At 72.4% G+C, this 26,939-nt stretch overlaps 4 protein-coding genes across 7 annotated transcripts; 2 read left to right on the top strand and 2 right to left on the bottom strand.

The window, feature by feature from the left end:
• Window positions 1-7,060: 7,060 nt before the first annotated feature.
• CDK2 (cyclin dependent kinase 2) lies at window positions 7,061-9,654 on the bottom strand. 3 transcript variants are annotated; one of them, XM_059832713.1, is made up of 7 exons: window positions 9,532-9,654; window positions 9,386-9,463; window positions 8,491-8,611; window positions 8,239-8,409; window positions 8,042-8,143; window positions 7,243-7,446; window positions 7,061-7,165 (listed from the first exon to the last, which is right to left on the bottom strand). In XM_059832713.1, exons 1-7 carry the CDS (start codon window positions 9,645-9,647, stop codon window positions 7,061-7,063), a joined length of 897 nt encoding a protein of 298 aa, XP_059688696.1. In that variant the 5' UTR covers window positions 9,648-9,654. The 3 variants fall into 3 exon arrangements, with proteins under 3 accessions (XP_059688696.1, XP_059688697.1, XP_059688698.1); XM_059832714.1 differs by lacking the exon at window positions 8,042-8,143; XM_059832715.1 differs by lacking the exons at window positions 8,042-8,143; window positions 9,386-9,463.
• A 1,582-nt stretch (window positions 9,655-11,236) lies between these two features.
• On the top strand, window positions 11,237-15,346 carry PMEL (premelanosome protein). Its single transcript, XM_059832700.1, is given in 14 exon segments — window positions 11,237-11,300; window positions 12,247-12,326; window positions 12,329-12,377; window positions 12,455-12,601; window positions 12,675-12,815; window positions 12,888-13,049; window positions 13,132-13,545; window positions 13,622-13,882; window positions 13,972-14,409; window positions 14,485-14,578; window positions 14,686-14,888; window positions 14,967-15,054; window positions 15,186-15,210; window positions 15,212-15,346. Coding segments are annotated over 14 exon segments (2,301 nt in total).
• A 481-nt stretch (window positions 15,347-15,827) lies between these two features.
• DGKA (diacylglycerol kinase alpha) lies at window positions 15,828-20,481 on the bottom strand. Its single transcript, XM_059832699.1, has 19 exons — window positions 20,432-20,481; window positions 20,296-20,370; window positions 20,088-20,207; window positions 19,897-20,014; window positions 18,848-18,936; window positions 18,340-18,459; window positions 18,174-18,272; window positions 17,968-18,057; window positions 17,812-17,885; window positions 17,632-17,706; window positions 17,444-17,529; window positions 17,273-17,362; window positions 17,031-17,191; window positions 16,889-16,953; window positions 16,706-16,796; window positions 16,448-16,637; window positions 16,241-16,361; window positions 16,107-16,167; window positions 15,828-15,958 (listed from the first exon to the last, which is right to left on the bottom strand). The coding sequence occupies exons 2-19, from the start codon at window positions 20,344-20,346 to the stop codon at window positions 15,860-15,862; spliced, it is 1,800 nt and encodes a 599-aa protein (XP_059688682.1). The 5' UTR covers window positions 20,347-20,370; window positions 20,432-20,481; the 3' UTR covers window positions 15,828-15,859.
• A 3,953-nt stretch (window positions 20,482-24,434) lies between these two features.
• Window positions 24,435-26,725, top strand: PYM1 (PYM homolog 1, exon junction complex associated factor). 2 transcript variants are annotated; one of them, XM_059832721.1, is made up of 3 exons: window positions 24,435-24,465; window positions 25,469-25,562; window positions 26,212-26,725. In XM_059832721.1, exons 1-3 carry the CDS (start codon window positions 24,435-24,437, stop codon window positions 26,723-26,725), a joined length of 639 nt encoding a protein of 212 aa, XP_059688704.1. The 2 variants fall into 2 exon arrangements, with proteins under 2 accessions (XP_059688704.1, XP_059688705.1); XM_059832722.1 differs by having other exon boundaries at window positions 24,435-24,474.
• Window positions 26,726-26,939: the final 214 nt, after the last annotated feature.

Raw genomic sequence — 26,939 nt, 5'->3', positions numbered from 1 at the left:
TGCCTTGAAGTTCCTCAGCCCTGGTTTGTTGGTTTTTTCCCCCGTTTTTGCCGTTTTCCACACTAGACACGAGCAGCAGGGGTCTGACAGAGCCGCTTGGGCTGGGGGTGCAGACTGCATCCCCCCGCCGGGATGAAGCATGGCAGCCGGCCGCGTGCCCCACCAGCACCAGCCCAATGCCGGCTGGGCAGCTCTGCCCGGCTGGGGCTGCCCTCTGCCCCCACGCTGGCAGCCGGCGCTCAGGATCCCTGCCTGCGGAGCAGACTGCCCGCTCAAATCCAGGCATCAGCAGGATCAAGTGCAGCACCCGGAACGACGCGGCTCCTCAAAGCCCGAGGGGGTGGGTGCTGGGAGGGGCACTCAAAGAAGAGACAAGAGCCAGGGGGTCACTGGGCAGCCGGAGTTTCGTGTTCTATGGTTCACACACCCAGAGGAAGTGGGAGAAAGCAGGATTTTTATCTTTCTTTAGGAGCTAATCTCACTCTCCCTTGTGACACTCCAGTCCCAAGGTTGCGGGGCCGCAGCAGAGATTTATCTGCGCCGGCGTGGCCAAGCAGGCAACAGGACGAGGATCGCAGAGACCAGAACCAACAAGCAGCAAGTTGTTTGTTGCCGGTTCCCCTTCCCCATCTGCCTGAAGACGTAAGCAGGGCTACAGCCGGACAAGCCTGGCAGGAAACACTCGCTAACCACAGCGCTTGTGCGGCACGGACCCCGACCCAGCCATCCGCAGACCCTTCCAGGAGAAGGAGGGTGGCCCTCGCCTCCCCCAAGGCACAGCAAAGCCCTGGGAACACAAACACTCATCGGCACAGCGCTCACCCGGGCGCAGGGAATGCTGCCTCCCTCCTCCAGCACTGCTCAGGAGGGGGACAGCTCAGCAACGGCCTCAGCAGCATCCCAAGCACAGCTCTGCTCGGCATGACCGGCTGGGAAGCAGCTGGCGCAGCCCGGGCTGCCAGACTCCTGCCAATTCTCTTTGGTCTGATCCAGAAAGGCACCAGGAGAGCTCACGCAGGATGAGGCCGGGCATGGATGAGGTTCAGGATCACTCCAGCCAAGCGTTGCTCTCACCAGCTTAGAGGCAGGGCTGAAAATTTTAGAAGTATTTTAACTGTTCTGAACAGAAATCCCCATCCCGACAGCGACACAGCCCATGATGAGGCCAGGGCAGAGAGCAGGACCCGCTCCAGCGGCAGCACTGGGGCACGATGCTCATTTCAGCTCCTGCTGCCCTGGAACCCCACAGCACAGGGGGGAATCCCCCTGCATCTCACCAGGACTGGCGCCGCAGCTGCCCACCCTCGGTGCTACCCCCCTGCCCGTGACGGGGGGAAGCAGAGGGACCGGCTCACCGTCTGCAGCTCGGCCTTCCTCTGCCAGCGAGACTGGCTTCTTCCCCTGCAAACATCATTGAGCTCTGAAGCAACCACTGCTGGAATCCGCTCTGGGAACGGATCCGCCTCTCCCTCGCCAGCTCAGCCCGGCACCGCCGGGGCCAGTCCCTTCCGCAGGCCGGGAGCGACAGCCTCAGTCCCGAGCACATCATCCAGCCTGGCTTCATCCCTCCTCGGGGTGACTTCCCTGCCGAAAGCTGCTCGTCTCACCCCCCTGCACTGCGCCCTGGTGCTGTTTCGGCAGCAGCCCGGGCTCCTCACGGGTGCGGAGGCTGAGGGCACTCACACAGACCCCGGCCGCAGCCCCGTGACACAAGGCAGCAGCTTACCCCGTGGGAACTCAGCACCACCGCGCCGTTGGATCTCCACCACCCGGGGATTTATGACACCAGGTCCCATTGTTTCGCTCCGCAGGTTCAGCTGGAGCCGCACGGCGAGCACCCAGAATAGACCCTGTGCTTATTTATAAGGGAGGAGCTGCAGGCACCTGCAGCCACGGGCAAAGGCCTCCAGCTCGGAGGGGATGGTCCCTCCCCACCGGCCCTGGCACAGGTGAGTGGTGAGGCCCCGACGGACAGGGACCGGCCGGGACCCCCAACCACAGGGACCAGCAGCAGCTTCACTGGGCACCCGGCCTCACGCTGCACCTCTCCGCTGGCAGCCGCTGGCGCAAACCCCAAATCACCTTTTCCAGGACGTCAGGAGCCACGCGGCCCATGGAACCTGGTCATCTGTGGACCCCCGGCCCCCAACATCATGTGGATCTCCTCCTCATCATCATCCTCCTCCTTAGAACGGCGAGGTGGGAGCTGCCTCCTCCACACTGCTCAGGTGGGTGCTCCGCGGAGAGCTCTGCGTGGAGCAAGCTCTTGGATGAAGCCATCGCAGTCCCACAAAGCCATGAGCTGCTGGGAGCACTCTGGGGTTTTCTGGAGAAACCGCCCTGAGGCTTCGGCACTTCTCACCGGAGCTGTCGACATCCGGGGGGGCTGGACAGCTCTGTCCTCGCCCCCGCCCCGTCGCTCAGCAGGACCCCGAGGAACCACCCGGGCACGAATGGCCCTGGAAGGAGCCGCTTCTCCTGCCTGGGAGCTGCTCCAGGACATGCAAGCTGAAAGCACGGTGGCCATGAAATCCCACCCGCACCAGGGCTCTTCTGAGGGATTAAGGAAGATTCAGCTTCCCTCAGACGAACCTGGGTTTCAGGGCATCAGAAGATCCGTAGACCCCTGTCACGACCAGATATTCCCACTAAAACATCACCGCACCAGGTGGAAGTTGACTATAGGTTGACCTATAGAAGTCTGCAGCTGTTTTTGGCGCGCTTTTGTGTCATCAGCGATTACAAGCTGTTAGCTGCTGGCTGAGTGAGATTTACGGTGCGACACGGCAAGCGCCAACAGCCACGAGCAGGGATACAAAACCTGCCGGGATGAATCTGCTCCTCCCCTGCCGCGGCGGCAGAGACTTTCCCTGGCTGAGGGCTGCGGCTGTGCCGGTGGCAGCAAACGGGTCGACCGGTGCCTGACAAGGTTCAGGGAGTCCGAGGCTGCCTCACTCCGTCTCCTCCAAAATGCCCTTCCCAAACGGGATCCCAAACGCTCCCGCAGCCTCCCCGTGCCACCGGGATGCGGTGTTTGGAGGCAGCGTCTCGCCCACCTGCCCAACCACCAGCTGCCCGTGCCGCTGGGACCGCTGAGCCCCGCGGCTGAGCGCGCCGAGGGCTGCGCCGGCTGAACGGGGAGAAGGGGGCATCCTTCGCAGGGGAGGGTTGCAACAGCCCGTCTGGGCTAACTGCTTTCCTGTTGCCAGCGATACTTTTCCTATGTCCCAATCGCACTCGAGCAACCACCCAGAGGCGCGTGGGGGCTCGGCCCACCGCGGATTCGCCCAGCCAGTGCCGGGGGGGGCCCGGTTACAGGAAGAGCCCAGCCTTTGCTGCACAGGCTCGCAGCCCGTGCCAAGGAAACTCCAGCTCATGGAGCAAACCTGAGCCGGTACAGACCAATAAGCATCGTACAAAGTCATCCCGTAGCTCTCGTCGTTAGGCGTCCCTCATTAATGAAACATTGAGATCTCACGAATCAGCCAGCCTGATGTCTCAGTGACGGGAAGGTGTCGGTGAGCTCCTGTGGAGGACGGTGGAGACCCAGCTCTCCCCCGACCCGCACGGTGCCCGTACTCGAGCCGTCACGTGGCAGAACCGGTTCACATCCCCGGTCGAGGGACGGGCTCCAGCTGCACGCCATCCCCCCACGCCTCGCCGGCGTCACGCCCGAGATAGTGCCGACACACGCTCAAGGCCACCCTGGCGAAGCTTCCCGGCCTCCCAGGAGGATCCAGGCTCCTCTCCAGCACCGAACTGCTGCTCGCTGCAGGTGCCCAGCACAAACAGCGAGTCCTGCACGGACTCGAAGGGTCCAGCCCAGCCCGATGCCCGCAGCTGGGGGCCGGCGCTGCCGCAGGAGATGCCCTTTGGAAGAGGAGCCCTGTGGGTGACTTCTCGGAGACGAGAACGGCATTTATTGATCTGCTCTTCCACGACAGCGCCGGGTCTCTCCATCTTGCACCAATTTGGGCAGCTCCTGCCCTGTGCCTGCGGGTTCGGTGCCAGCTCAGGCAGCCCTGACCAAGACCCACGTGCCAGGGACAGGGACACTCATCCCTCCTTCCTTGGGGTGGCCAAAGTCGCAGCCCAGGAGCCAACCCCGCAGACCGGTCAGCGCCTCTGGCCTCAGACAGATTTCCTCTGAATCAGGAGAGGCTCAGGAAGCCAAAGCTCCAGGCAAAAGCGCAGGGGAAGCCCCACTTCTCAGGGAGCCACGGCTCAGCAGCAGGTCAGGCACAGAAATCAGTGGGAAAGTCGAAAACGTGGCAGATGTGCATCCCGTACAGAGGGGTGGGCGACGGGCAGCCCCACGCGGAAAGCCGGGGCCTCTCCCGGCTCGCCTGGACACCTCGTGGAGCCTCACGCACCCACTGGGACGGCTCGGCCTTGCCGGGCAGGAGCCAGGGCCGCTCTGCGGGGATCTCGGAGGGCCTCTCGGCCTCTGTGTCTGTGATTCACTGCCCCCCTTGCCCTAACCACCGGGAGTATCTGATTTTACACCAGGGCCTCGTACCGGCCGACGGGACCACAGACGGTCCGTACCGTGGAAGAACGGCAGCACGAACCCAAACACCGGGGGCCTCTCGGGCACCGGGACCCCACAGACCAACGTTTACCACTCCAGCACCTTGCAGGGCACCGGCTCGGTGACACGGGGGGACCCCCCGCAGCCCTCTCCCGGGGAGAGCCCGGGTGCACCAGCTCCCTCTCCGCAGCCCGGGGAAGGCCCCGCGGCGGAGCCCCGACGCGCAGAGCGGGGAGCACAGACCCCACAGCGGGGCCAGAGATGGGCAGCGCGGGGCCCCACGGCCGCTGTCCCCTGGCAGGGGGCCGAACACCCCCGGAACGGGCAGCGGCGGCTGCCTCCCCCCAGCCCCCCCCGGCAGCTCTGGGGGTGGGCGAGCCGCCGGGGCCGGGGGTTGGGGGGGGGGGGGGGGGCTGCCGGCGCTCCGGCCCCCCCCAGCTGCTGGGAGCGGGGCAGCCGCCAGCCCGGAGGGGTAACCCCGCACCCCGGCGGGGGGGACACGGGCCCACCCCCGGGGGGCCGCCCTCGCCCCCACAGGCTCCGCCGGGGGGTCCCCGACCCCCCCCCCGCCGGCCTCTGCCCCCCCGGCCCCCCACAAGGCCCCGAGCCCCCCCCAGGCCCCAGCGCCGCCCCAGGCCTCCCCCGTCCCCCAGGGCCCTGCGCCCCCCCAACGCCTCCCCAGCCACCCCCGGCCCCGCAGCCGCCCTCCCGTACCTCGGCACCCGGCCCGGCCCGGCCCTCCCGTCGCGGCGCCCGAGCGCACAAACAGCGGCTCAACCAAACCCTGCTAGCACGGGCGGGATTAAGGGACGGTTCCGCCAATCAGCGGCGCGCAGCGGGGCGGCGGGCACGCCTCTTCCTCTCGGCTGGACTAATGGGAGAGGCGGGGAGCGCGTCACCGCCCCGCCCCGCGTAGGAAAGCTAATCGGCGGCGGCGAGCGGGCGGATGGGCAGTGGCCCGGCCAATAGGGGCGAGGGGAGCGGTCGGCCAATGGTCGGCGGGAATGTCATGAAGGGGGAGGGCCTTGGGGTGAGTGACGGGGCGTGAGGCCAAGAGGAAGCGGCGCTGCGCAAGGGGCGGCACCAACAACAAATAAGGTGACCTAAGGGGGAGGTCCCCCGCAGCCGCAGAGGCCAATCGGAGCGCAGGACGCCCCCGCGTCGTCCAATCACAGGGCAAAAGGGTGCCTTCCCAGCCAACCCGAGGCCAGCGGCGCGATGAGTGACGCGGCCGCGGGGCGGTGCCGCGCGGCCAATCGCAGGAGGCGCTGCCAATGATTGACAGCCCGCGGGGCAGCGGCAGGACAGTCGTGGGGGCCGCTGGGAGCCGCGACCTTTGACCCCCCTGGCGGCAGCTCCTCTCACCTGAATGCGGCAGCGCCCTCGCCTGGGGGCGGGGACAGGGCCCGACCAATAGCGGCGCTCCAGAGCGCGGGTGGGCGGGGCCACCCAAGGGTGTGGCGGAGGGGCGGGGCCTTGCGGCGGTGGGCGGGGCCGAGGCCTGGGGCCGGGAGGGGCGCGGGGAACCGGGGCCCGTACGGGGGGGGGGGCGGCCGTATGGGGCCACATAGGGCCACGGGGGCACCTATAGGGGTGACCACAGGCACGGGGGGGCTCCAGGCGCCCCCGGGGCGGCCGTGGGGCCCGTCACAGACACGGGCGCCTGCAGGGGAGGGGGTGGGTGGGAGAGGCCCCGTGGGGGGGGGACGGGCCCCGTGGGGGGGGACGGGCCCCCCGGGGGACGGTGACACGGCCCCGGCCCCCCCGCCCCCCCGCAGGCGCCACACACAGAGTTTGAGTTCGGTACGAAATTGCAGAAGTTACAAAAGTCGGCGAGGAAAGCGCGGGGGGGGGGGGAGGGGAGGGGGGGCACCGGGGGGCGGGGGGGGCACCGGGGCCCCGAGGGAGGCGATGAGGGTGGGGGGCTCCGGGGGACACGCTCTGCGGGAGAGCCCCACTCGCCCCCCCGGGGCAAAACCACCTTCCCGCGCCCCTGGGGCAGTGAGGTGGGGGTACGGACCCCCCCGGCTTCACCCCCACCCGGTGCCGCCCCGGTGCCGCGATGAGGGACAGTGGCGAGGAGGAGGAGGATGGTGAGGACGAAGGTGCTCAGCCCCCCCGTGCCGGTCCCAGGGGCCCCCCCGGAGGGGCTGTAAGTGCCGAAAGTCCGGGCGAGGGGGGGGACCTCGCCGTGTTGGGGAGCGGAGCAGGACGGGACCCTCCGGCAGGCGTGGGACCCGCTCCCTGTCCCTGGGGGGGCCGGCTCCGCTCCAGGGGGGTCCCGGCAGCCCTGGGGGGCTCTGCCCAGAGCCGTCCTGGGCGCGGGGGGGTCCTGAGCCCCCGGCTGCTGCACCCCCGGGGAGGGACGTCACCTCTCGCAGCGCGGGGACGGGGGCTCCTTTCAGGAGGGGGGCACAGGAGGCAGCCCCCCCCGACCGTCGCTGGGCAGCGGGCAGCTGCCGGTCCTGTCCCGAGACGCCCCGTGAGTGCAGGCAGGGGCTGGGGGGGGCCGGGGGGGGGCCGGGCCGCTCACAGCCGCAGGTGGGGGACGGCCCTGGTGACGTCGCGGAAGAAGGGGTGTCCCAGCGCCGCCTTGGCCGAGATCCGCTTGTTGGGGTCGTAGTGCAGCATTTGCTGGGGGAGGAGAGAGGGGGGGCGGTGAGGGGGGGTCCCCATCGTTCCCCCTGAGCCCCCCCGAGCCCCTCGCTTACCGCCAGCAGCTTCCGTCCCTCCTCGTCCAGCGGCGGCACCACTTTGCCGAAGTCCTGCCGGGCCCACTTGGGGAAGCTGGGCTTGTAGTCGGGCATGGCGGTGACGCCGGGCCAGGCCGCCTCGTCCGGCGTCCCCAGCGTGCGGAAGATGCGGAAGAGCTGGTCGATCTCCGAGTCCCCGGGGAACAGGGCGCGCCGGGTGATCTGGGCACAGCGGGGAGGGAGAACGGGGGTCCGGTGGGGGTCCAGGGCCACCCCCGCAGGCAGCCAGGTGCCCCCGAAGTGCCCCGTGACGGGGTGCAGCCCTGGGGGGGGTCCCGGCGACTGGTCGCACCCCGAGACGTCCTGCCCTTTCCAAGGCAAAGGTCCCCGGCTGGCCGACGGGGCCGGGCCCCCCCGGGGCAGGAATCGCACGCAGCCCCCACCCCGTGAGCTCTCACGCCGGCCCCTCGTGACCGTCCCCACGGTGGCAGCGGGCCCCGGTTTCCCGGGGGAGCACCGGGCGCTGCGGTCGGCCGCGTGACGCAGACCCTGTGGGGGGCTCACATGACACCCGGCCGGCGCGGCCCCCTCCCCGCACCCACAAAGCCCCTTTATTCCCTGGGTGCTGCGGCGGGCGCCAGCCCCGTGCCCCGGTGACGTCAGGGCTGTGCCCCGGGGAGCCGCGGCGTCACCGGGACGGGCAGAACCTGCCCAGCAGATCCTGGGCGCAGCCCGATGCGTGGGGACCCAGTGTCACCCCAGGGGCGGTTTGGGGGGGCCGGGGACCCCCCTGGCCCATCGCCCCGCGGTCACTCACCATCTCCGCAAAGATGCAGCCCAGGCTCCAGATGTCGACGGCCGTCGAGTAGTACTTGCAGCCCAGCAGGATCTCGGGGGCTCGGTACCAGAGGGTCACCACCTGCCGCGGGAGGGGACGGGACACGATGGGCACCGGCTCCCCCCAACCCACCCCCAGCACCCACCGTGTGTCCCCCCCCCACCCCCAGCACCCACCTCGTGGGTGTAGGTGCGCACGGGCACCCCGAAGGCGCGGGCCAGGCCGAAGTCGGCCAGTTTGATGGCGCCGTCGGCGTTGATGAGCAGGTTCTGGGGCTTGAGGTCGCGGTGCAGCACGCGGTGCGCGTGGCAGAAGGCCAGGCCCTGCAGCAGCTGGAACAGGTAGCTCTGCGGGGAGGGGGGGGGCTCAGCGGGGCCAGGACCCCCCGGCGGGGCCGGGACCCCCCCGCCATCGTGCTGCCCCCCCACCTTGATGAGGGGCAGGGCGATGCCGCTGATGGAGGACGAGTCCATGAACTTCTTCAGGTCCTGGTGCAGGAACTCGAAGACCAGGTAGAGCTTGTTCTCCGTGTGGATCACGTCCAGCAGCCTGAGGGAGCGGGCACCGCCTGGGCCGGTGCCGTGGGGCGCCCCACGGCCACAGCTCCCCACGGCCACGGGGGTCCAGCATGGCCACAGGGGTCCCCAGGCTCCCCAGGGCGCCCCATGGCCACAGGGATCCCCACGGCCACAGAGGTCCAGCATGGCCACGGCTCCCCAGGCCCCCCACGCTCCTCAGGCCCCCCATGGCCACGGGGCACCCCACGGCCACGGGGCACCCCACGGCCACGGGGGTCCCCAGGCTCCCCACGGCCACAGGGCGCCCCACAGCTACAGCTCCCCACGGCCACAGGGATCCCCACAGCCACAGAGGTCCAGCATGGCCATAGCTCCTCAGGCCCCCCACGGCCACGGGACACCCCACAGCCATGGGGTTCCCCACAGCCACAGCTCTCCACAGCCATGGGGCACCCCACAGCCACAGGGGTTCAGCATGGCCACGGCTCCCCAGGCCCCCCACGCTCCTCAGGCACCCCACAGCCACGGGGCACCCCACGGCCACGGGGGCAGCATGGCCACAGGGGTCCCCAGGCTCCCCACAGCCATGGGGCACCCCACGGCCACAGGGGTCCAGCATGGCCATGGCTCCCCAGGCCCCCCCCCGGCCACGGGGCACCCCCCGGCCCCAGCCAAGGCCCCGGCGGGACGGAGCCAGGCCCGTGGCGCGGCTGCGGGGCCCTGCAGAGCCCCCCCGGCCCCATCGCTCACGGGGTCCCGCGGCCCCCCCGTGTCCCCCCCCACGCGCGCGGCCCCCCCCGCTCACTTGACGATGTTGGGGTGGTTGAGCTCCTTCAGCAGGGAGATCTCCCGGATGGCCGTGCTGGGGACGCCCTCGGTCTCCCTGCGGGGACGGCGGGTGAGCCCCGGTCCGCGCCGCCCCCCCGGGCCCCCCCGGGCCCCCCCACTCACGTGTCCAGGCGGATCTTCTTCAGCGCCACCACCTCCCCCGTGACCTTGTTCCGGGCCTTGTACACGACGCCGTAGGTGCCCTCCCCGATCTTCTCCACCTTCTGGAAGTTCTCCATGGGGGGGCCCGGGGGGGGCCCCGGGAGCGGCCCCGGGGGGCCCGGGCGCGGGGACACACACACACCCCCCGGGAGGGAGACCCCGGGCGGGGCGGGGCGGGGGGGGGTCGCCCGGGACGGCCCCGCGGGGGGGGGGGGGGGGGGTTGGCCCGGGGGGGTGTCCCCGGGGCGGGGGGGGGTCCCCGGGGGGTCCCTGGGGGGTCCCGGGCGCGCGCGCGGCGGATGGAACGATCGCGGCCGCCGCTTCCCCCCGCGCGCAACAATGTTGCAGCGGCCCCGCCCGCGCCGCTTCCCGCCTTCCGCCGGCCACGCCCCCCGCGCCGCCCCATTGGCCGGGCTCGCCGTGACGTAGGGGCGGCGCGGGAGATCCCTTAAAGCGACAGGCGCCAGTGGAGCCGCCCCGCGCGGGGGGGGTCGCTCCCGCCCCAGGCTGGTGGGGGGCGGTCCTCGGGGCGAGTGCGGGGCCGCGCGGGCTCCGGCCGGGCCCCCCCCCCGGCCAACGGCTGGGGCTGGGCCGCCCCCCCCGCGGGCACCGCCCGGGCCGGGGTCCCCCGAGGCTGGGGGGGTCCCCCGAGGCTGGGGGGGTCCCCCGAGGCTGGGGGGGTCCCCCGAGGCTGGGGGGGCCCAGAGCCCCGGGGCGGGCCGGGCCGCGCCCGGGGGGGTCCTGGGTCGGGGGGCGAGGCCGGAGCCGCGCACCGGAGGAACCGTCACGGGCTCAGAATCAGCCCCGCGGACGGGGGCGGAGGCGGCATCGCCGGGGGGGGCGGCGGGGGGGGGGGACACACACACGGGGCTTTCCGGGTGCCCAGGCGCCGTCCCGCACACGCGGTCCCACGGGCACGGTCCCGCACAAGCAGTCCCACGCACGGCTGCCAGCCGCGGGCACGGGTGGGACCCCCCCGGGTGGGACCCTCGGGGCCGGCGCTGGGGCCGGTTGGGAGCTGGAAACACCCCCCCGGCAGGAGAGATCGGGGTCCCCCCGCGTGTGCAGGATGGGGGTCCCCCCGTCCCCGTGCAGCGCCGGGGTCCCCGTGTGTCTGCGGGCTCGGGGTCCCCCTGCGCGTGCGGGATGGGGGTCCCCGTCTGTGTGCCTGACTGGGGTCCCCCTGTGTACGTGCAGCGTCGGGGTCCCCCCGCGTGTGTGGGATGGGGGTCCCCCCTCCGTGTGCACCCCGTCCTGCACAACCGGCTGGCCCACACTCGGTGGGTGGCAGGTCCCCGTCCCGTCTCCCAGCCCGTGGGACCGAATCTGTGTCCCCACGGCCACCGGGACGATGCTGAGAGTGGGGGGCAGCACCCCCCCATTCCGCTCCCCGAGCTGGGGGGTCTCTGCGTCCCCCAAGAAGGACCCCACGAGCGTCCCCCCCACCCACCCGGGGCAGAGCCGGAGCGTGTGACCGGGGCTGACCGTGGGCCGCACACACGTGCACACACGTGTCCCCACGCAACGCAACTGGGGGGGCCGGTCCCCCCCCTTCTGGGGTGGGACTATGCAAACGAGAGCCCCTTCATATCCCCCCGTCCCCGTCCCCTTCGCCTCTCTGCCCCAGCGGTGCCCGAGCACGGGGGGAGACGAGGACGGTGGGACCATGCGGGTGCACGGGGCGATCGCGGTGTTGGGGACCCTCCTGGTCTTGGCCACGGCTCAGCGTCGTAAGTGGGGTTTGGGGGGGAGACGATCGATGGGGGGGGTCCTGGGTGGGAGGGCCGGAGCAGCATCCAGACCCCGACATGGGAGCAGTCGGGATGGTCCCGGATGGTGAGGGGGCTTGCGGGATCCGGGGAGCCCCCTCGCCGGCCGGGACCATCCCCACCACCCCAAGGATTATGGGGTCCACTGGTGGGAGCGGACCCCCTCTCAAAGCCAAATCAAGCGGGGAGCAGGATTAGACCCCTCTAATCCCCTGGGTGGGGGCTGCTTGGAGGCCACGGGGTCCCCATTTGGGGGTCATTGGGGGGTCCCCATCCCTCTGTGGGATGTGGGGGCACCTACAGCCCTCCGGGAGCGGGGTGGGAGGTGGAGGTCTCCCCCTCTCTGTGCAAGGGGGGATATGGGGGATCTGTAGCCCTACGTGAGTGGGGTGGGATGTGGGGGTCCCCAGCCCTCTGTGCAGATGCTGTAAATGGAGGGGGACCCCATGCTGCCTGCAAATGGGGGGGACCCCCCATCCCTCTGTAAATGGGGGACCCCCACCTGTCTGTGAGCGAGGGGACACAGAGGGGATCCAGCAGCCCCCTGGGAATGGGGGGGGACACAGGGGGGACCTGGCAGCCCCCTGTGAGTGGGGGGCCGTGGGGAAATCGCTCACCCCGACCTGCCCGGAGCTGCCGGCGCCGGCTCAGCTGAGAGTCACATGAAAAGGCTTTGGGCAGCGCCCGGCGCCATGTGATGGGCTTTGCCCCGCGCACGGCTTGGCCCGAGCCCGTCACGTGGCCCCCGGGGTCCCCAAGGGTCCCTGCAGTCGGGGGGACCCGGCTGGATGCCCCGTGGACGTGGCAGCGGGTGACTGGGGGTCTCCCCGGTGGGTCGGGGTGGTTGGTGGCCACCCCACGCGGGTGCTCCGGGTGCCACATGCACCCTCTCGCCCTTCTCCCGCAGGAGCCGGTGGCCGGAGCCGTGGCCGGAGCCAGCCCTGGAGCGGGCGGCCGGCGCCATTCCGGAGTTGGGACTCCGGGGCGGGTACCGGCTGTGGCAGGAGGGGACGCCGCAGCAGCAGGACTGCTGGCGAGGTGGGTGCCGGGACGGGCACCGGGGACTGCGTTGGCCCTCGGCGTCGTCGCTGAACCGCTGTCCCCGTGCCTGGCAGGTGGCGATGTCACCTTTGACATCAGCAACGACGCTCCCACCATGTCGGGCGCGGAGGCCACCTTCTCCATCGCCCTCCGCTTCCCCAGCACCCAGGCGGTGCTGCCCGACGGCCGCGTCGTCTGGAACCAGAACTGCACCGTCAATGGTCAGCGCCCACCCAAACCCCGCCGGCACCCGTTCCCCCGTCCCGTGCCCCCCTCACCCTCTGCTCCCCGCAGGCACCCGCGTCGCCCAGGGTGAGCCCGTCTTCCCGGAGCAGCCGGCCGAGGGCGCGGACAGCGTCTTTCCTGATGGGCAGCCGTTTCCCCCCAGCGGCGGGGGCAAGCGCGGAAAATTCGTCTATGTCTGGTGGACGTGGGGTGAGGACGGCACCGACCCCCACCGGGGCCCGGGGGGTCCCCGAGGCGGCGCCTGACCCCCCCATCCCGCAGGGCGCTACTGGCAGGTGGTGGACGGCGCCGTGTCCCGGCTGACGGTGGGCACGGCGGGGGTGCCCCTGGGTTCCTACACCATGGAGGTGGTCGTCTACCACTACCGCGGCCGCCAGAAATTCATCCCCATTGGCCGCGCCAGCACCCAGTTCAGCATCACCGGTGGGTGCCAGGGCTGGGGGGGGGCTGGCGGGGGGGGCCCGGTGGGGGCAGGTGAGCTGATGTCACCCCGTGTCCCCCCCAGACCAGGTGCCCTTCGCGGTGGACGTGGCGCAGGTGCAGGGCGCGGCGGAGGGCGACGGGCGCTTCGTGCGTAACCGCGCCGTGGCTTTCACCGTGCGGCTGCACGACCCCAGCCGCTACCTGCGCGACGCCGACATCTCCTACTCCTGGGACTTCGGGGACCAGAGCGGGACCCTCATCTCCCGCAGCGCCACCGTCACCCACACCTACCTGGAGGCCGGGTCCTTCGCCGCCCGCCTGGTGCTGCAGGCCGCCATCCCCCTCAGCCCCTGTGGCACCTCCGCGGCCCCCGTCGTGGACCCCACCACCGGGCCACCGCCGTCGGCGGGTCCCACGGCCACGCAGCCCGTCGGCACCACGCCGAGCAGCGCTGGGGCACCCAGCACTGGTAAGGGAGCGCGGAGCAGCCCCCGCAGTGGGTGCCGGGTGCCCGGGGGTCCCAGGGGCGCCTCCTCCCCGGGGTGCCCCCTCCATCCTCGCTCTGCCCGCAGCATCCGCAGCCTCCGGCTCACCGGTGGAGCCCACGGGGGGATCGGCAGCCACGCCCTTGGACCCTGCCGTCACCGAGCCCGTCCTCCTGGCACTCAGCACCCTGGCAGACGACGATGCCGGAGCCACGGCTACCGACCCCGCTGCTGTCTCTGTCGCGGCGGCGTCCGCAGATCCCCTGCTCCCCACCTCGGTGGCCCCGGCCGGGGACGCGCTGGGCACCTTGGTCCCCGCGGCCGCGGAGGGAACGGTGGCTGCAGGTGGGTGCTTCCCCCGGGGCAGGAGGTGCCGGGCGACGTCCGGGGGCTCCCCGAGTGCTCGGTCCCCCCTCGCCCTTCCCCAGCCTCTTCCCTGCCTCCTGCTTCTCCTGCAGCTGCAGCGACAGCGGGAGCCGCAGCTGCCACGGACGGAGCCACAGCTGCATCGGCAGCTGGAGCCACGGCTGAATCCCTGGTTGAAGCCACGGCGGGAGCCACAGCCGGAGCCACAGCTGAATCCCTGGTTGAAGCCACATCTGGAGCCACAGCTGAATCCCTGGTTGAAGCCACAGCTGGAGCCACAGCTGGAACTACGGCCAGAGCAACAGCGGAAGCAACCGTGGGAGCCACGGCTGTATCCCTTGCTGCTGCCACAGCTGGAGCCACAGCTGGAGCCACAGCCGGAGCCACAGCCGCCCCTGATGGCACCGCCGAGCCATTGGTGCTGGTGAAGCGCCAGGCGCCGGCCGCTGAGCCCACCGGCTGCATCCTGTACCGCTACGGCACCTTCTCCACCCAGCTCGACATCGTCGGTGAGTGCCGCGCTGGGGGGCCGGGCGGGGGCCTTGGGGGGGCTGAACACGTTCCGACACCGTGTCCCGTTGCAGAGGGGATCGAGAGCGTGGCCATCGTGCAGGTGGTGCCGGTGGTGCCGGACGGCAGCGAGAACAGCGTGGAGCTGACGGTGACGTGCGAGGGGAGGTGAGGGCAGCCGGGGCACCGGCGGTGGCCTGGGGACAGGGACGGGGAGGGGACGGGGACCACGTGCGGGGCTCGGGGCTCCACGGTGGTCTGACCCCCGCCCGCAGCCTGCCCGAGGAGGTGTGCACTGTGGTGGCGGACGCCGAGTGCCAGACGGTGCAGACGCAGACGTGCTCGACCGTGGCACCGGCCCCCGGCTGCCAGCTCGTCCTGCGCCAGGACTTCAACCAGTCCGGTCTCTACTGCCTCAACGTCTCCCTGGCCAACGGCAACAGCCTGGCCGTGGCCAGCACCCGCGTCGCCGTCGGAGGTGCGAGCGGGGCCGGGAAGGTGGGGGGCGAGGGGGGTCCCGTGGGACCAGGGGGTCCTGAGCTGCCTCTGCCCGCAGGCGCTGCCCCGGCTGCCGGCAGGACCACGCTCTTCGTGGGGCTGGTGCTCATCGCCGCCGCCCTGGGCACCGCTGCCTACACCTACAGGTCAGGCTGCACGGGGGCACCGTGGCGTGGGGGGGCAACCGTGGCACAGGGGGTCCACCGTGTCCTGGAGGCCACGGCCGTGACCCCACTGGCACCGGCCCTAACCCTCTTGCCGTGTCTCTGCCCCACAGGCGTGTGAATTACAGCCCACTGCTGACCGCGGCCCCCCCCGGCCCCCCGGCCCCGGGGCTGGCTGCCCCCCAGCTCTGCCCTCCGCCTCCTGCTGCGCCAGGCCTTCGGGGGGGCCCCCAGCGGCGAGAGCAGCCCCCTGCTCCGCGCCAACACCGTCTAGGGACCCCCCGCCCCGCGCCACCCCCCCGCCTGGCCCGAGCCCCCAGGACCCGGGGGGCCGTGGCGGGGGGGGACGCACGGCCCCGGTCTCGCCGCCACCGACATTAAAGGCTCAGCTCAGCCGGTGCCTCCGCCTGGTTGCGTGTCTTGGGGGGGTCCGGGGCACCCGTGTCCTGCTGGGGGGGCCGGGGCTGAGCCCGCTGCCCCCCCGCTCAGCACAACCAGCACCCATCTCACCGCCAGCTTTATTACTGCAAGAGGCACTTGAAATTTTGGGGGGGGGTAATAAATAGGGGGGGGGCCCGGCAGGGCAGGGGGCTCCGGCCACCGTGGCACACACGGGGGGGCCTCGCGCAGCCCCCCACCACCCTGGCATGGGACCCGTGGGCTCCGAGCACCCCTGGGTGTGGGGGGAGCACAGCTGCCACCCACCCCTGCCAGGGACGCGGGGGGTTGGCCCTTGTCCCCTGCCCGGGCGCAGCTCGGGGGGGCTCTCCCCCCCCTCCCGGGCCCCTCAGGACTCGGGGGGGCCCTTCTTGAGGCCGAAGAAGCTGGAGGAGCGGGGCGGTGCGGCCATGAGCATCGGCATCTGGTTCTTGTGGGTGATCTTGATCTGCAAGAGAGAGGCCAGGGCTGGGGGGGGCCGGGGGGGGCTCCCACACCCGGGGGGGGCTCCCACACCCTGGGGGGTCCCCAAGGTGCTCGGTGAGGACAAGGGGCCACCGACACCCCACGGCTTGGGGGGGTGGGGGTCCGTGTACCGTGCAGGGCGGCTGCATCCAGGGCTCCCCGTCGATCTGCATGGGCAGGGGCTTCAGCGTCCTGCAAAAAACCACCCCCCCGCTCAATCGCTGCCACGGCCTGCCCCCCCCCAGCCCCCGGGCCCCCCGCTCACCGCAGGGTGATCTCGGAGCAGGTCGCCAGCCGCTTGCCCGCGCTCTTCAGCCCGGTGTAGATCTGCCCCATCTCCAGCACCCCCTCCAGCCCCACCACCTCCAGCCGCTGGTCGCTCAGGTCTGGGGGGGACAGGGGGTCAGGGCAGCGGGGGGGGGGGCCGGGGAACGGAGCCGGGGGGGGGGGGTCCCCATGCTGCCCCACGCACCCTGCACGCAGGTCTTGAGGGTCTCGGCGTCGGTGATGGCCGGGGGCTGCCCGGCGCCCAGCGCCCTCCTCGCCTCCCCCAGCGCCCGCTTGGTCTCGCCCCAGAGGTTGGAGCCTCCGTGCATGCTGGGGATGTTCAGCACCGCCAGCCCCGCCAGGGCCCCGCTCAGGTCCAGGGGGGTCCCGCAGCACTGGGGGGGGGCACGTCAGGGCGGGGCAGGGCGGCTCCGGCCCCGCCCGGGGATGGGGGACCCCTCACCTCCACGCTCAGACACTCCTTGAGCTTCTTGCAGGTGGCGAAGATGGTCTCGGAGGTGGCGAACTCGAGGTACCACAGCTTGTTCTTCATCCTGGGGGGGACACACATGGTGGGGGGGGGCCGGGGGGACGTGGGGGGCCACCGCGGGGACGTGGGGGGCCACTGCCCCGTCCCCAGCCCCACCTGCTGTTGAACTTCTCCGGGTACTTCTCCCGCATGACGTGGAAGCGGTGGGCGATGGAGGCGTCCTGGGCGGGGGGCAGAGGGGGTGAGGATCTGGGGGGGGTGTGACGTGCCCCCCCCGCCGCCCCCTCGCCCCACGCACCACCCCAATGGAGAAGTAGTTGTTGATGATCTCGTAGGGCACCGGGTCCCCCGCGGCCGCCGGGTCCTCGGGCAGCACCTGCAGCCGCCACCGGTCCATCTGCACCAGGCTGCCGCCCTCCATCTCCCGCAGGATCTTCACCAGGTCCTCCCCCGTGTACCCTGCGACGAGGGGGGGTGGCGTGGGATGGGGTGGGGGGCCGGGGTCTGCGTGTGCCCCCCCCCAGGTCCTGCCCCACTCACCTCCCCCCCAGCGCAGGCAGCGGGCCAGGTCGTTGCCGGTGCCCAGGGGCAGCACGGCCACGGGGGGCCGGTGGGGCAGGTTGGCTTTATCTGCGAGGAGAGGGGGGGTCAGGGGGGTCGAGGGGGGGTCAGGGGGGGCCGGCGCCCCCCGGGGGGGTGGGCAGCACCCACCAATGGCATCCAGGATCCAGCCCACGGTGCCGTCCCCGCCGCACACCAGGATCCGAAAATCTGGCACATCCCGGAAGAAATTGAGCCTGGAAGGGAGAGGGGGGTGTCAGGGCAGGATTGTTCCCCCCCCCAGGCACCCCGCTGCCCCCCCGGGCACCCCACTGCCTCCCCGCCCCGGCCCCACTCACCCGGGGGTGGGTCCTCCCTGCTGCAGGTTATAAACCTGCCGGGGGTTGAGCAGGTACTGGAACTTCCGCAGCACCCTGGGGGGAGAGGGGGGCTGGGGGGCCTGGGGGGGGCCGGGCGGCCGCCCCTCCCCGCGGGGCTGCTGGAACGAGCCCCCTGGGCCCCCCCTGGCCCCCCCTTACCTCTCCCCCTGCTTCCCTCCGCTCTTGGGGTTGACGAAAACGAGGAGCGGGTGGGTGTCGGGCACGGGGCTGACCTGCAGGGTGGGGGGGTGAGGGCTGCGCCCCGGCCCCCAGGGATGGGGGGACGTGGGGGGACGCGGGGGGGTCACGGCTCACCCGCAGCGCCTGGCCCTCGGGGGTGGTGAAGACCTGCGGCGTCTCCTCCACCGGCGTCCCGCTGCCGTCCCTCTGGCTGTCCTGCCTCTCCTGCGAGCACCGGCGGCACCCCCGGCTCAGGGGGGGGTCCGGCGGCGAGGGGGGGGCAGCCTCCCCGCAGGGGGGCCCAGCAGCGCCCGGGGGAGCCCCCCCAGGGCCCCACTCACCAGCAGGACGGGGTAGATGGCGGCGGGGGGCAGGATGTGGTCCCGCAGGACCCCGCAGTCGCAGGCGGGGGGCACGAGGGGCAGGCACTCCTCGTGGATCTGGGGGCAGAGCGGGGTGAGGGTGGCGGGGGGGCGGCGGGGGGGGCCCCCCCGGGGACGCACCCACCTTCAGGTGGCACCAGACGCAGTGCAGCCCCGTCAGGCTCTGGAAGCTCTTGATCTTCTTCTGGCACTTGCCGCACTTGCCGGCCTCGCAGCCGCCCTTCACCCAGACGTGGGCCTGGACCTGCGCACGGCCCCCCCCGTCACCCCCCGTCACCCCCCCATGGGGGGCCGGGGGCGCTCAGACACGGGGTCCCCCCCGTGCGGGGTGGGTGGGGTGGATGGGTGCACGGGTGGGTGGATGGATGGGTGGGGAGGGTGGATGGACAGACGGACAAATGCACAGACGGATGCACAGCTTGACAGAGGAGCAGACGGATGGACGCACGGACGGACGGACAAGCCGACAGGTGGACGGGCGGAAGACGACGGCTGGGTGGGTGGACGGGCAGGGGGAGCAACAGGCAGGTGGAGAGAAGGACGGGTGGATGGACGGGCAGGCAGATGGACGGACGGGCGGGCAGACAGACGGGCAGACAGACGGACAGACGGCGGCTCCGGGGGCCACTCACGCCGGCCTCCTTGCGGGACTTGGCGTAGGTGCTGATGCAGCTGGGGGGGGCCCGGCGGGCGCAGCGCTCGTGGACCGTGAACTTGCAGACTGGGGCGGGGCGGGGCGGGAGACGGGGATGGGTGGGGCAGGGGCGGGGCTCAGCCCAGACCCCACCCCCCGGCTTCACACCCCCTGACCAATCACAGCCCCGCCACATCCAGCCAGTCAGCCAATGGCAGCCCACCCTCACAGCTCACTGGCTGGCTCTGAGGTGGGTGGAGCCTATGCACAGACCACACCCATGTGGGTGGGGCAGGGCGGAGCATCTGCACCGCTGGAGGGGGCGGAGCCTCCTGCAACAGCTGGATCCAGAGCATCCCCGCCCTGTTCCCACCACCGCATCCCTGTCCCCACGTGTCCCTGTCCCCATCCCGTCCCTGTCCCCATCTCCGTCCCCACACTGTCCCCACCCCTGTCCCCATCCCCACTGCATCCCCCCCATCCCCATCCCATTGCCATCCCCCTCCCCATCCCCACTGCATCCCTGTCCTGTCCCCACTCCTGTCCCTGTCCCTATCCCCGTTGCTGTCCCCATCCCTGTCCCATCCCCGTCCCTGTCCCCATCCCGTCCCCACCCCTGTCCCAATCCCCACTGCATCCCTGTCCACACCCTGTCCCCACCCCTGTCCCCACTGCATCCCTGTCCCATCCCCATCCCGTCCCTGTCCCCATCTCCGTCCCCACACTGTCCCCACCCCTGTCCCCATCCCCACTACATCCCCTCCATCCCATTGCCATCCCCCCCACATCTCCACTGCACCCCTGTCCTGTCCCCATCCCTGTCCCATCCCCATCCCCGTCCCTGTCCCCGTCCCCATCCTGTCCCCATCCCTGTCCCTGTCCCCATCCCCATCCTGACCCCATCCCCAACCTTGTCCCTGTCCCATCCCCATCCCATCCCTGTCCCTGTCCCTGTCCCCGTCCCCATCCTGTCCCCGTCCCCATCCCTGTCCCCGTCCCCATCCCCATCCTGTCCCCATCCCCATCCCTGTCCCCGTCCCTGCTCACAGGTGCAGCACAGCCCCTGCTTGCGCAGCCCCACCAGCAGCGTCTCACACACGTTGCAGTACACGGGGCGGTTGAAGTGCTTCAGGCGCCACATGTGCTGCCCGTCGTCCTTCATGTGCTGGGGGGGGAGAGGGTCAGGGGGGCCCCGGGCAGGCGGGGGGGGCGCGGCGCGGCGGCACCCCCACACTCACCACCTCCAGGCCCAGCAGCACCAGCAGCGGGATGTTGGTGACCCCCCCGCGGAGCCACTCAGCCAGCGACACCGTCCCGCTGCCGTCGTAGTCGATCTCCCGCATCATCTCCTGCAGGATCTGGGGGGACGCGGGGCTCAGGGGGGGGGCGCGGGGCTGGGGGGGGGGGGGCAGCCCCCCACCATCCCACTGTCCCAGCTCCGCTCACCGGCTTCAGCTCCGTGACGTCCCAGTCCAGGTACTGGGCCACCCGCATCATCTGGGTGATGATCCGATCCACCTCCTGGGGGGAGAGCGTCAGCGCGGGGGGGGCCCGGCCGCAGCCCCCCCTCCCCGGCGCTCACCGAGCTGTCCAGGAGCCCGTTCCCGTCCTTGTCGTACAGCTTGAAGGTGACTGCGGGGGGGCAGCGGGGTGAGGTAACTCGGGGGGTCCCCGGGGACCCCCGGCCCCCCCCGGGACCCCCCCGGGGCCCCCCCACTCACACTCCAGCTTGTCCTCGGGGCGTCCCCCCTCCAGCAGTGAGAAGTAGCAGGAGACGTCGTTAACGCAGACCAGGTCGCTGCCTGCGGGGAGAGACCCCGATGAGACCCCCCCGGGGCGCCCCGGCCCCCCCCGGGCCCCCCCCGGGCCCCCCTCACCCTCCTGGCTGCCCGGCGGCGCCGCGGCCCCGCTCTGGAAGGAGGCGAAGAGATGGCGGCAGAGCGGCTCCGGCACGTCGTCCGCCTCCAGGTAACTCCGCAGGAACAGCGTGAACCCCTCGAAGTCGACGCACTGCGGGGGCAGAGTCGGGATGGGGGGGCAGGGTGCAGCCCCCCCATCGGGGCCGTCCCCGGGGCGCCCGGGGGTGCCGGGGCCTCACCTCTCCCTGGCGGTGCCGCGACAGGGCCCCGCCGCCGTAGAAATCCTGCAGCACATCCTGCACCTTCCTGCTGCTGTCTGGGGGCAGAGGCGCCGGCGAGGCCGCTCCGGTGCGTGCACACGCGTGTGCCCCGACACGTGTGCACGCGGGCGAGCTCGTGCCGGCACGCGGGTGAGGCTGCCGTGTCAGGCACACGCACACGCGTGTGAAGCTGCTGCAGAGCGTGCGCGTGCATGCAAAGCTGCCCCGGTGCACGCACACACATGCAAGACCACCCCCACGCATGGACACAAACATGTGAAGCCACCCCAGGCACGCACACGCGTGCAGAGCCACGGCCATGCACACACACAGGGGTGTGAGGCCACCTCATGCATGCCCACGCATGCAGAGCCACCCACACACGTGCAGACATGTGAGGCTGTCCCCATGCACACGCACGCAGAGCCACCCCCACGCGTCTACACAGACATGTGAGGCTGTCCCCATGGATGCACACGCATGCAAAGCCACCCCCATGCATGCCCGCATGTGCAGAGCCACCCCCACGTGTGCACAGACATGCGAGACTGTCCCTGTGCACGCACACGCGTGCAGAGCCACCCCCACGCGTGCACACAAGCATGTGAAGCCACTCCGGGCATGCACATGCATGCAGAGCCACCCCCATGCATGCACGCAGACATGCGAGGCTGTCCCTGTGCATGCACACACATGCAGAGCCACCCCCATGCATGCACGCAGACATGCGAGGCTGTCCCCGCGGATGCACACGTGTGCAGAGCCACCCTCACGCATGTACATAGACATGTGAGGCTGCTGCTATGCACACACACGCGTGCAGAGCCGCCCCCACGCGTGCACACAAGCATGTGAAGCCACCCCAGGCATGCACACGCATGCAGAGCCACCCCCACGCATGCACGCAGACATGCGAGGCTGTCCCCGCGGATGCACACGCATGCAAAGCCACCCCCATGCACGCCCACATGTGCAGAGCCGCCCCCAGGCGTGCACACAGACGTGTGAGTCCACTCCCATGCCCGCACACGCGTGTGCGGGCGCAGACGGTGTCGCTGGCCCCCCCCAAAGCGTGCCTGTGCGTGTCCCCCCCCTTCCCCGACTCACAGTCCAGGTACTTCTGCAGCTGGGCAAACTCCTGGGGGCTGAGGGTGGCCCAGTCCCGGCTCTCCTCCATGGCTACCGCCTGCGGGGAAGTGGCCACGACACGGGGCTGCCCACGGCTCTGCGGCGGGTGACGGGAAAGGGGGTGCGTTGGGGGCGGACGCCCCCAACGCACCCCCTTTCCCGTCACCCGCCGCAGGCAGGCCCACACGGCTCTCGCACCCGTGGCCCGGGCGCATCCGGCAGCCGCCCCGCGTGCCCCCACCGTCACGCCTGCACGCTCCCCCCGCCGCGAGCGCACACGCCAGCGTCACGCGTGTGCGGGCCCCGCCGTGGGGCGGGGGCTGAGCTTTGAACCCCAGACGGGGAGCGGCGCACGGATCGGGAGGGGCACCCACGGGTGCCGGGGACGCACCGGGGTGACACGGGACCACGCACCCCCCCGCGACGGGTGATGCCCCCCCCCCCCCCCCCGCCCCACAGATGTGAGACAGATGTGGGGTGGGAGCGGCGGGGGGGGATCTCCCCCCCCCGTGGGCACCCCACGGGTGGGACCCCCGTTGCGGCCCCTCCGCGGTCGCCCGCAGGGGCGCGGCGGCTGCTCGGGGGGGGGGACACGCTGCCACCCCCGTGGGGCTCCCACGGGGCTGAGTCACGCCACGACCGGGACCCGCCCAGCCCCGCGCCCGGGGGGGGGACACCGGAGGCGGCAGCGGGACCCCCCCCCCCCGCCCCTCTGCTCCCCCCGGTCCGGGGACACGGAGCCCCCCCCGGTCTCACGGGGTCCCCGCGGGAGCGGCACCCGCCGCCCCGTCCCTGCGCTCGGGCATCCCCGGTACCTCTTCCTTCCCCTTCCCGTTCCCCGCCCCGCCGCACTGCCCGGTAACGCCCGGTACGAGCCGTCCCGCCCCAGCCCACCCCACCGGACCCCCCCCCCCCGGCGCATCCCGGTGCCGCTGCCCCGGCGCGTACCTGGCGGGTCCCGCGGCGGCTGCTCCCGGCCCGGCCCCGTGACATCACGGCCCGGCGGGGCGGGGGCGGCACCGGCCGCACGTGCCGCCGTGGGGCGGGGGGGGAAACACACGGGACGGGACCCGACGGCGGCGGGGGCGAGCGGTGGGGCGGCTCCCGGGAGCGCTGACGGCTCCTGCCTGCCGCGGCACCGGCCCGCCGGCTCGGGGGGCCCGGGGCAAGGCCCCCCCCCGCCGGCGGAACGGCCGCCGGTTCCTCCCGGAGCCCCGGGTGGGGGCGAGGGGGGGCCCGGGGCAGGGTCCGTCCCGCGGCCGGGGGGGGGGGGGGGCAGAGCGGGACGGGGTGCGGGCCCCCCCCGCTTGGAAATCCCCCGTGGCGGCTGCGGGGGCGGGAGGCGGCTGCGGCCCCGTTAGCTCGGGAAGGTAACGGACCGCCCCCCCCCCGTGGGGCCGGGCCGCCACATCCGCCGCGGGGGCGGCCGGGGCGCGGGGGCCCCCCCCCCGGGGCTGAGCGTGGGGAGGGGCTGGGGGAGCCCCCGGTCCCCCCCGTGTCCCCCCGCCCCCCCCCCGCCACGGCGGCGGCGGGGCCCGAACCCGAAAGCGGTTGTGAGAGCGGGCGGGGCCCCTCCGGAGCGCGGGGGGACCCCCACATATCGGGGGGGGGGGCACGACCCGCCAGCGGCGGCGCTGAGCCCGGCCCCGGGGGGGGGCCCCGGCCCGGGGGGGCCCCGCGGGGGGCCCGGGGGGAGTCCCCAGCCCGGGGGGGGGGTGTCCCCGGCCCGGGGGGGGGCCCCGGGGGGGGCCCGGGGGGAGTCCCCAGCCCGGGGGGGGGTGTCCCCGGCCCGGGGGGGGGCCCCGGGGGCCGCGCTCCCCCCGCGCCGGCGCCTCTTCCTCCTCCCCGCGGTATCGCGGGGTGCGATCGCGGACAGCGGTGGCGGTTTGGGGGTTCCCGTCCCGCAGGCGCCCCCGGCTGAGCCACGGGGGGGGGACACACGAGTCCCCGCTGCTCCCGAGCCCCCCCCCGCCCCGGGGGCCCGGGGGGGCCGCAGCCGCGTCCCCGAGGGACGGGGTGGGGGTACGGGCCCACGCGCCGGGGTTTGGGGACGCCGCGGTCGCCATGGCGATGGGCCCGAGGGGGGGCTCCGGCCCGGCCCCCCCCGGGCAGGGCCCGGTCTCGCAGCCCCGGCCCGGGGTGCCCCAACCGCGCCCCTCCGGTGGGGGGGGCGTCTGCCGCGGGGCATGCCGGGAGTCCGCCACAACGGGGCGCTGCCCCTTTAAAAACAAAATGGCCGCCCGCTCCGCGCCGCCCCTCCGCAGCCACGCCCGGCTGCCGCCGCCGCCGCCACTTCCGGGGCGGGGCCAGAAGGCCGGAAGTGTGTCGCGCTCGCAAGATGGCGACTCCCTATGTGACTGACGAGACCGGTGAGTGCGGCCCGGCCCGGCGCCGTGGGGCGGGCGGCTCCTGTGGGGCTGGGCCCGGCCGCCATGGGGGTGGTGTGTCCCCCGCATCCGTCGGGCGGGACCCCACCCCGTTGCCTGTGGGGCAGGCGCCCCCCGGTGCCCGTGGGGCCGGCTCTCTCCGCGCTCTCTGTGGGGCTGCGCCCCCCCGGTGTCTGTGGGGCAGGTCCCGTCCGCTGCCCCTCTGCGGGGGGCTCCCCTCTCCCCCTGGGCCGCCACCCCATCTCTGCGGGGCTGGGCGCCGCCACCCCGTTCTCTGGGGCCCCGTGTGTCCCCCCCCTTGCCGGTCGCTATGGGGCAGGTCCCGTCTCCGCAGTCTCTGTGGGGCTGGGCCCACCTCGTCCCCCCACCCCGGTGTCTGTGGTGTCCCGCTGTCCTCACCCCAGTGCTGGGGCAGGGAGGCTCCCATGGGGTCTGTGGAGTGTCCCGGGGCTCCCATGGGGACTGTGGGGTGTTCTGGGGTGTCCCGGGGCTCCCATGGGGACTGTGGGGTGTTCTGGGGTGTCCCGGGGCTCCCGTGGGGTCTGTGGGGTGTCCTGGGGCCCGTGTGGGGTGTCCCGGGGCTCCCATGGGGTCCGTGGGGTGTCCCGGGGCTCCCATGTGGTCCGTGGGGTGTCCCGGGGCTCCCATGGGGACTGTGGGGTGTTCTGGGGTGTCCCGGGGCTCCCGTGGGGTCTGTGGGGTGTTCTGGGGTGTCCCGGGGCTCCCGTGGGGTCTGTGGGGTGTTCTGGGGTGTCCCGGGGCCCCCGTGGGGTCTGTGGGGTGTTCTGGGGTGTCCCGGGGCTCCCGTGGGGTCTGTGGGGTGTCCTGGGGCCCGTGTGGGGTGTCCCGGGGCTCCCATGGGGTCCGTGGGGTGTCCCGGGGCTCCCATGTGGTCCGTGGGGTGTCTTGGGGCTCCCGTCGGGGGTCCCACGGGCCCCTGTGGGGCACCCCGGGGCCGCCAGCCGACGGCGCCTTGGCCTCGCAGGGAAGTACATCGCCTCCACGCAGCGCCCCGACGGCACCTGGCGGAAGCAGCGGCGGGTGAAGGAGGGATACGTGCCCCAGGAGGAGGTGCCGGTGTAAGTGGGGCAGGCGGCCGTGGGGAAGGGGGTGTCCCCTGGGCGGGGGGGGAGGCTCCCGGCTCCCTTTCGAGGGCTGGGGTCTGCCGCGCCGCGAGAGGGGAGCGGAGCTGCTGGAGCATCCCGTCCCCACGCACCCCGGACCTCAGCCCCGCGGCTCCGAGGGCTGCGCGTGCCGGGTTACGTCTTGAGGTCTCAGTCTCTTTCCAGGTGCCCGAGCAATTCCGACCCCCTCACCCTTCCCCTATAAGCCGTATTCTGCCGGTACGTATCGACTCCTGCCCCGGGCCTCCTCGCGGTGGCGGGTCCGGGCTGCCCCGCGGACGTGAGGAGGACCCCGAGCGGCGGTGTCTGCCGGGGCGCGGAGCTCGGCAGCGGTGACCCGCTCCGAGGGCGGCTGCTCGGCTGCTGCGTGGCGGAGGGGGCAGAGCCCGCAGGTCCCCCTGGCCCCAGGGGAGAGGCGGACACGGGGGCTGCTCCGCGTCGGAGGTTTTGCCAGAGGCACTGAGCGTTCCTGGGGTTTGGTGATGGGGGTTTTTAGCGCTGTGCCGGGGTCTCTGGCACCGCGCCGGGGTCCTCGGCACCGTCCCGGGGCCCTGCGGAGGGACGGCGGGGGAGAGGCGCCTTCACGGGCTCTCGTTCTGTGCAGGTACGAGAATAAATATGTGAAGTTTTTCAAAAGCAAACCCGAGCTGCCCCCGGGGCTGAGCCTGGAGGCCACCGCGCAGCCCGGCAAGCAGCCCGGCAAGGCGGAGAGCGGTGAGACGGGACTGTCCAAGGCGGCGAAAAGGAACTTGAAACGCAAGGAGAAGAGGAAGCAGCAGCAGGAGAAGGGGGAGCGGGAGACGGACGAACTGATCCAGGCGCTGGAGAAGGCCTCTCTGGCGGGGGGCGGCAGCGGGGACAAGGGGCCGCTGGGGGACAGTCAGGCGGCCGTGCCGCAGCCGGCCTGCGGCACCAGGGCCCCCGCCGAGGGGGAGGCCCCCGCCTCGGAGAAGAGCAAGAAGATCAAGAACCTGAAGAAGAAGCTGCGGCAGGTGGAGGAGCTGCAGCAGCGGCTCGACTCGGGGGAGATAAAGCAGCCGACGAAAGAGCAGCTGGAGAAGCTGGGGCGGAGGAAAGCCTTGGAGGAGGAACTGCGGGACCTGGAGCTGGACTTGTAAGGGGCGGGCGGGGGGATTCGGGGGGCGCGGGGACGCGGGGCGGGGCGCGGGCGGTGTCCCCAGCGCGCAGGCTGCCCGGGCTGAGCGCCTGGCCCCGGGGACTCGGCTTGGGTGGGCGCCGTCGGGGTTTTTTTCAGAACGGTTGTTCCCAGCTATCGGTGTTAGAAACCCGGCGACTCTCGAATACCTCTCCCCTTTTATTTTTTTTTTAACT

Source organism: Gavia stellata, chromosome 36 (assembly GCF_030936135.1).
Source record: "Gavia stellata isolate bGavSte3 chromosome 36, bGavSte3.hap2, whole genome shotgun sequence".
In the NCBI taxonomy this organism is placed as follows: domain Eukaryota; kingdom Metazoa; phylum Chordata; class Aves; order Gaviiformes; family Gaviidae; genus Gavia; species Gavia stellata.
This window is presented reverse-complemented; position numbering and strand designations above follow the sequence as displayed.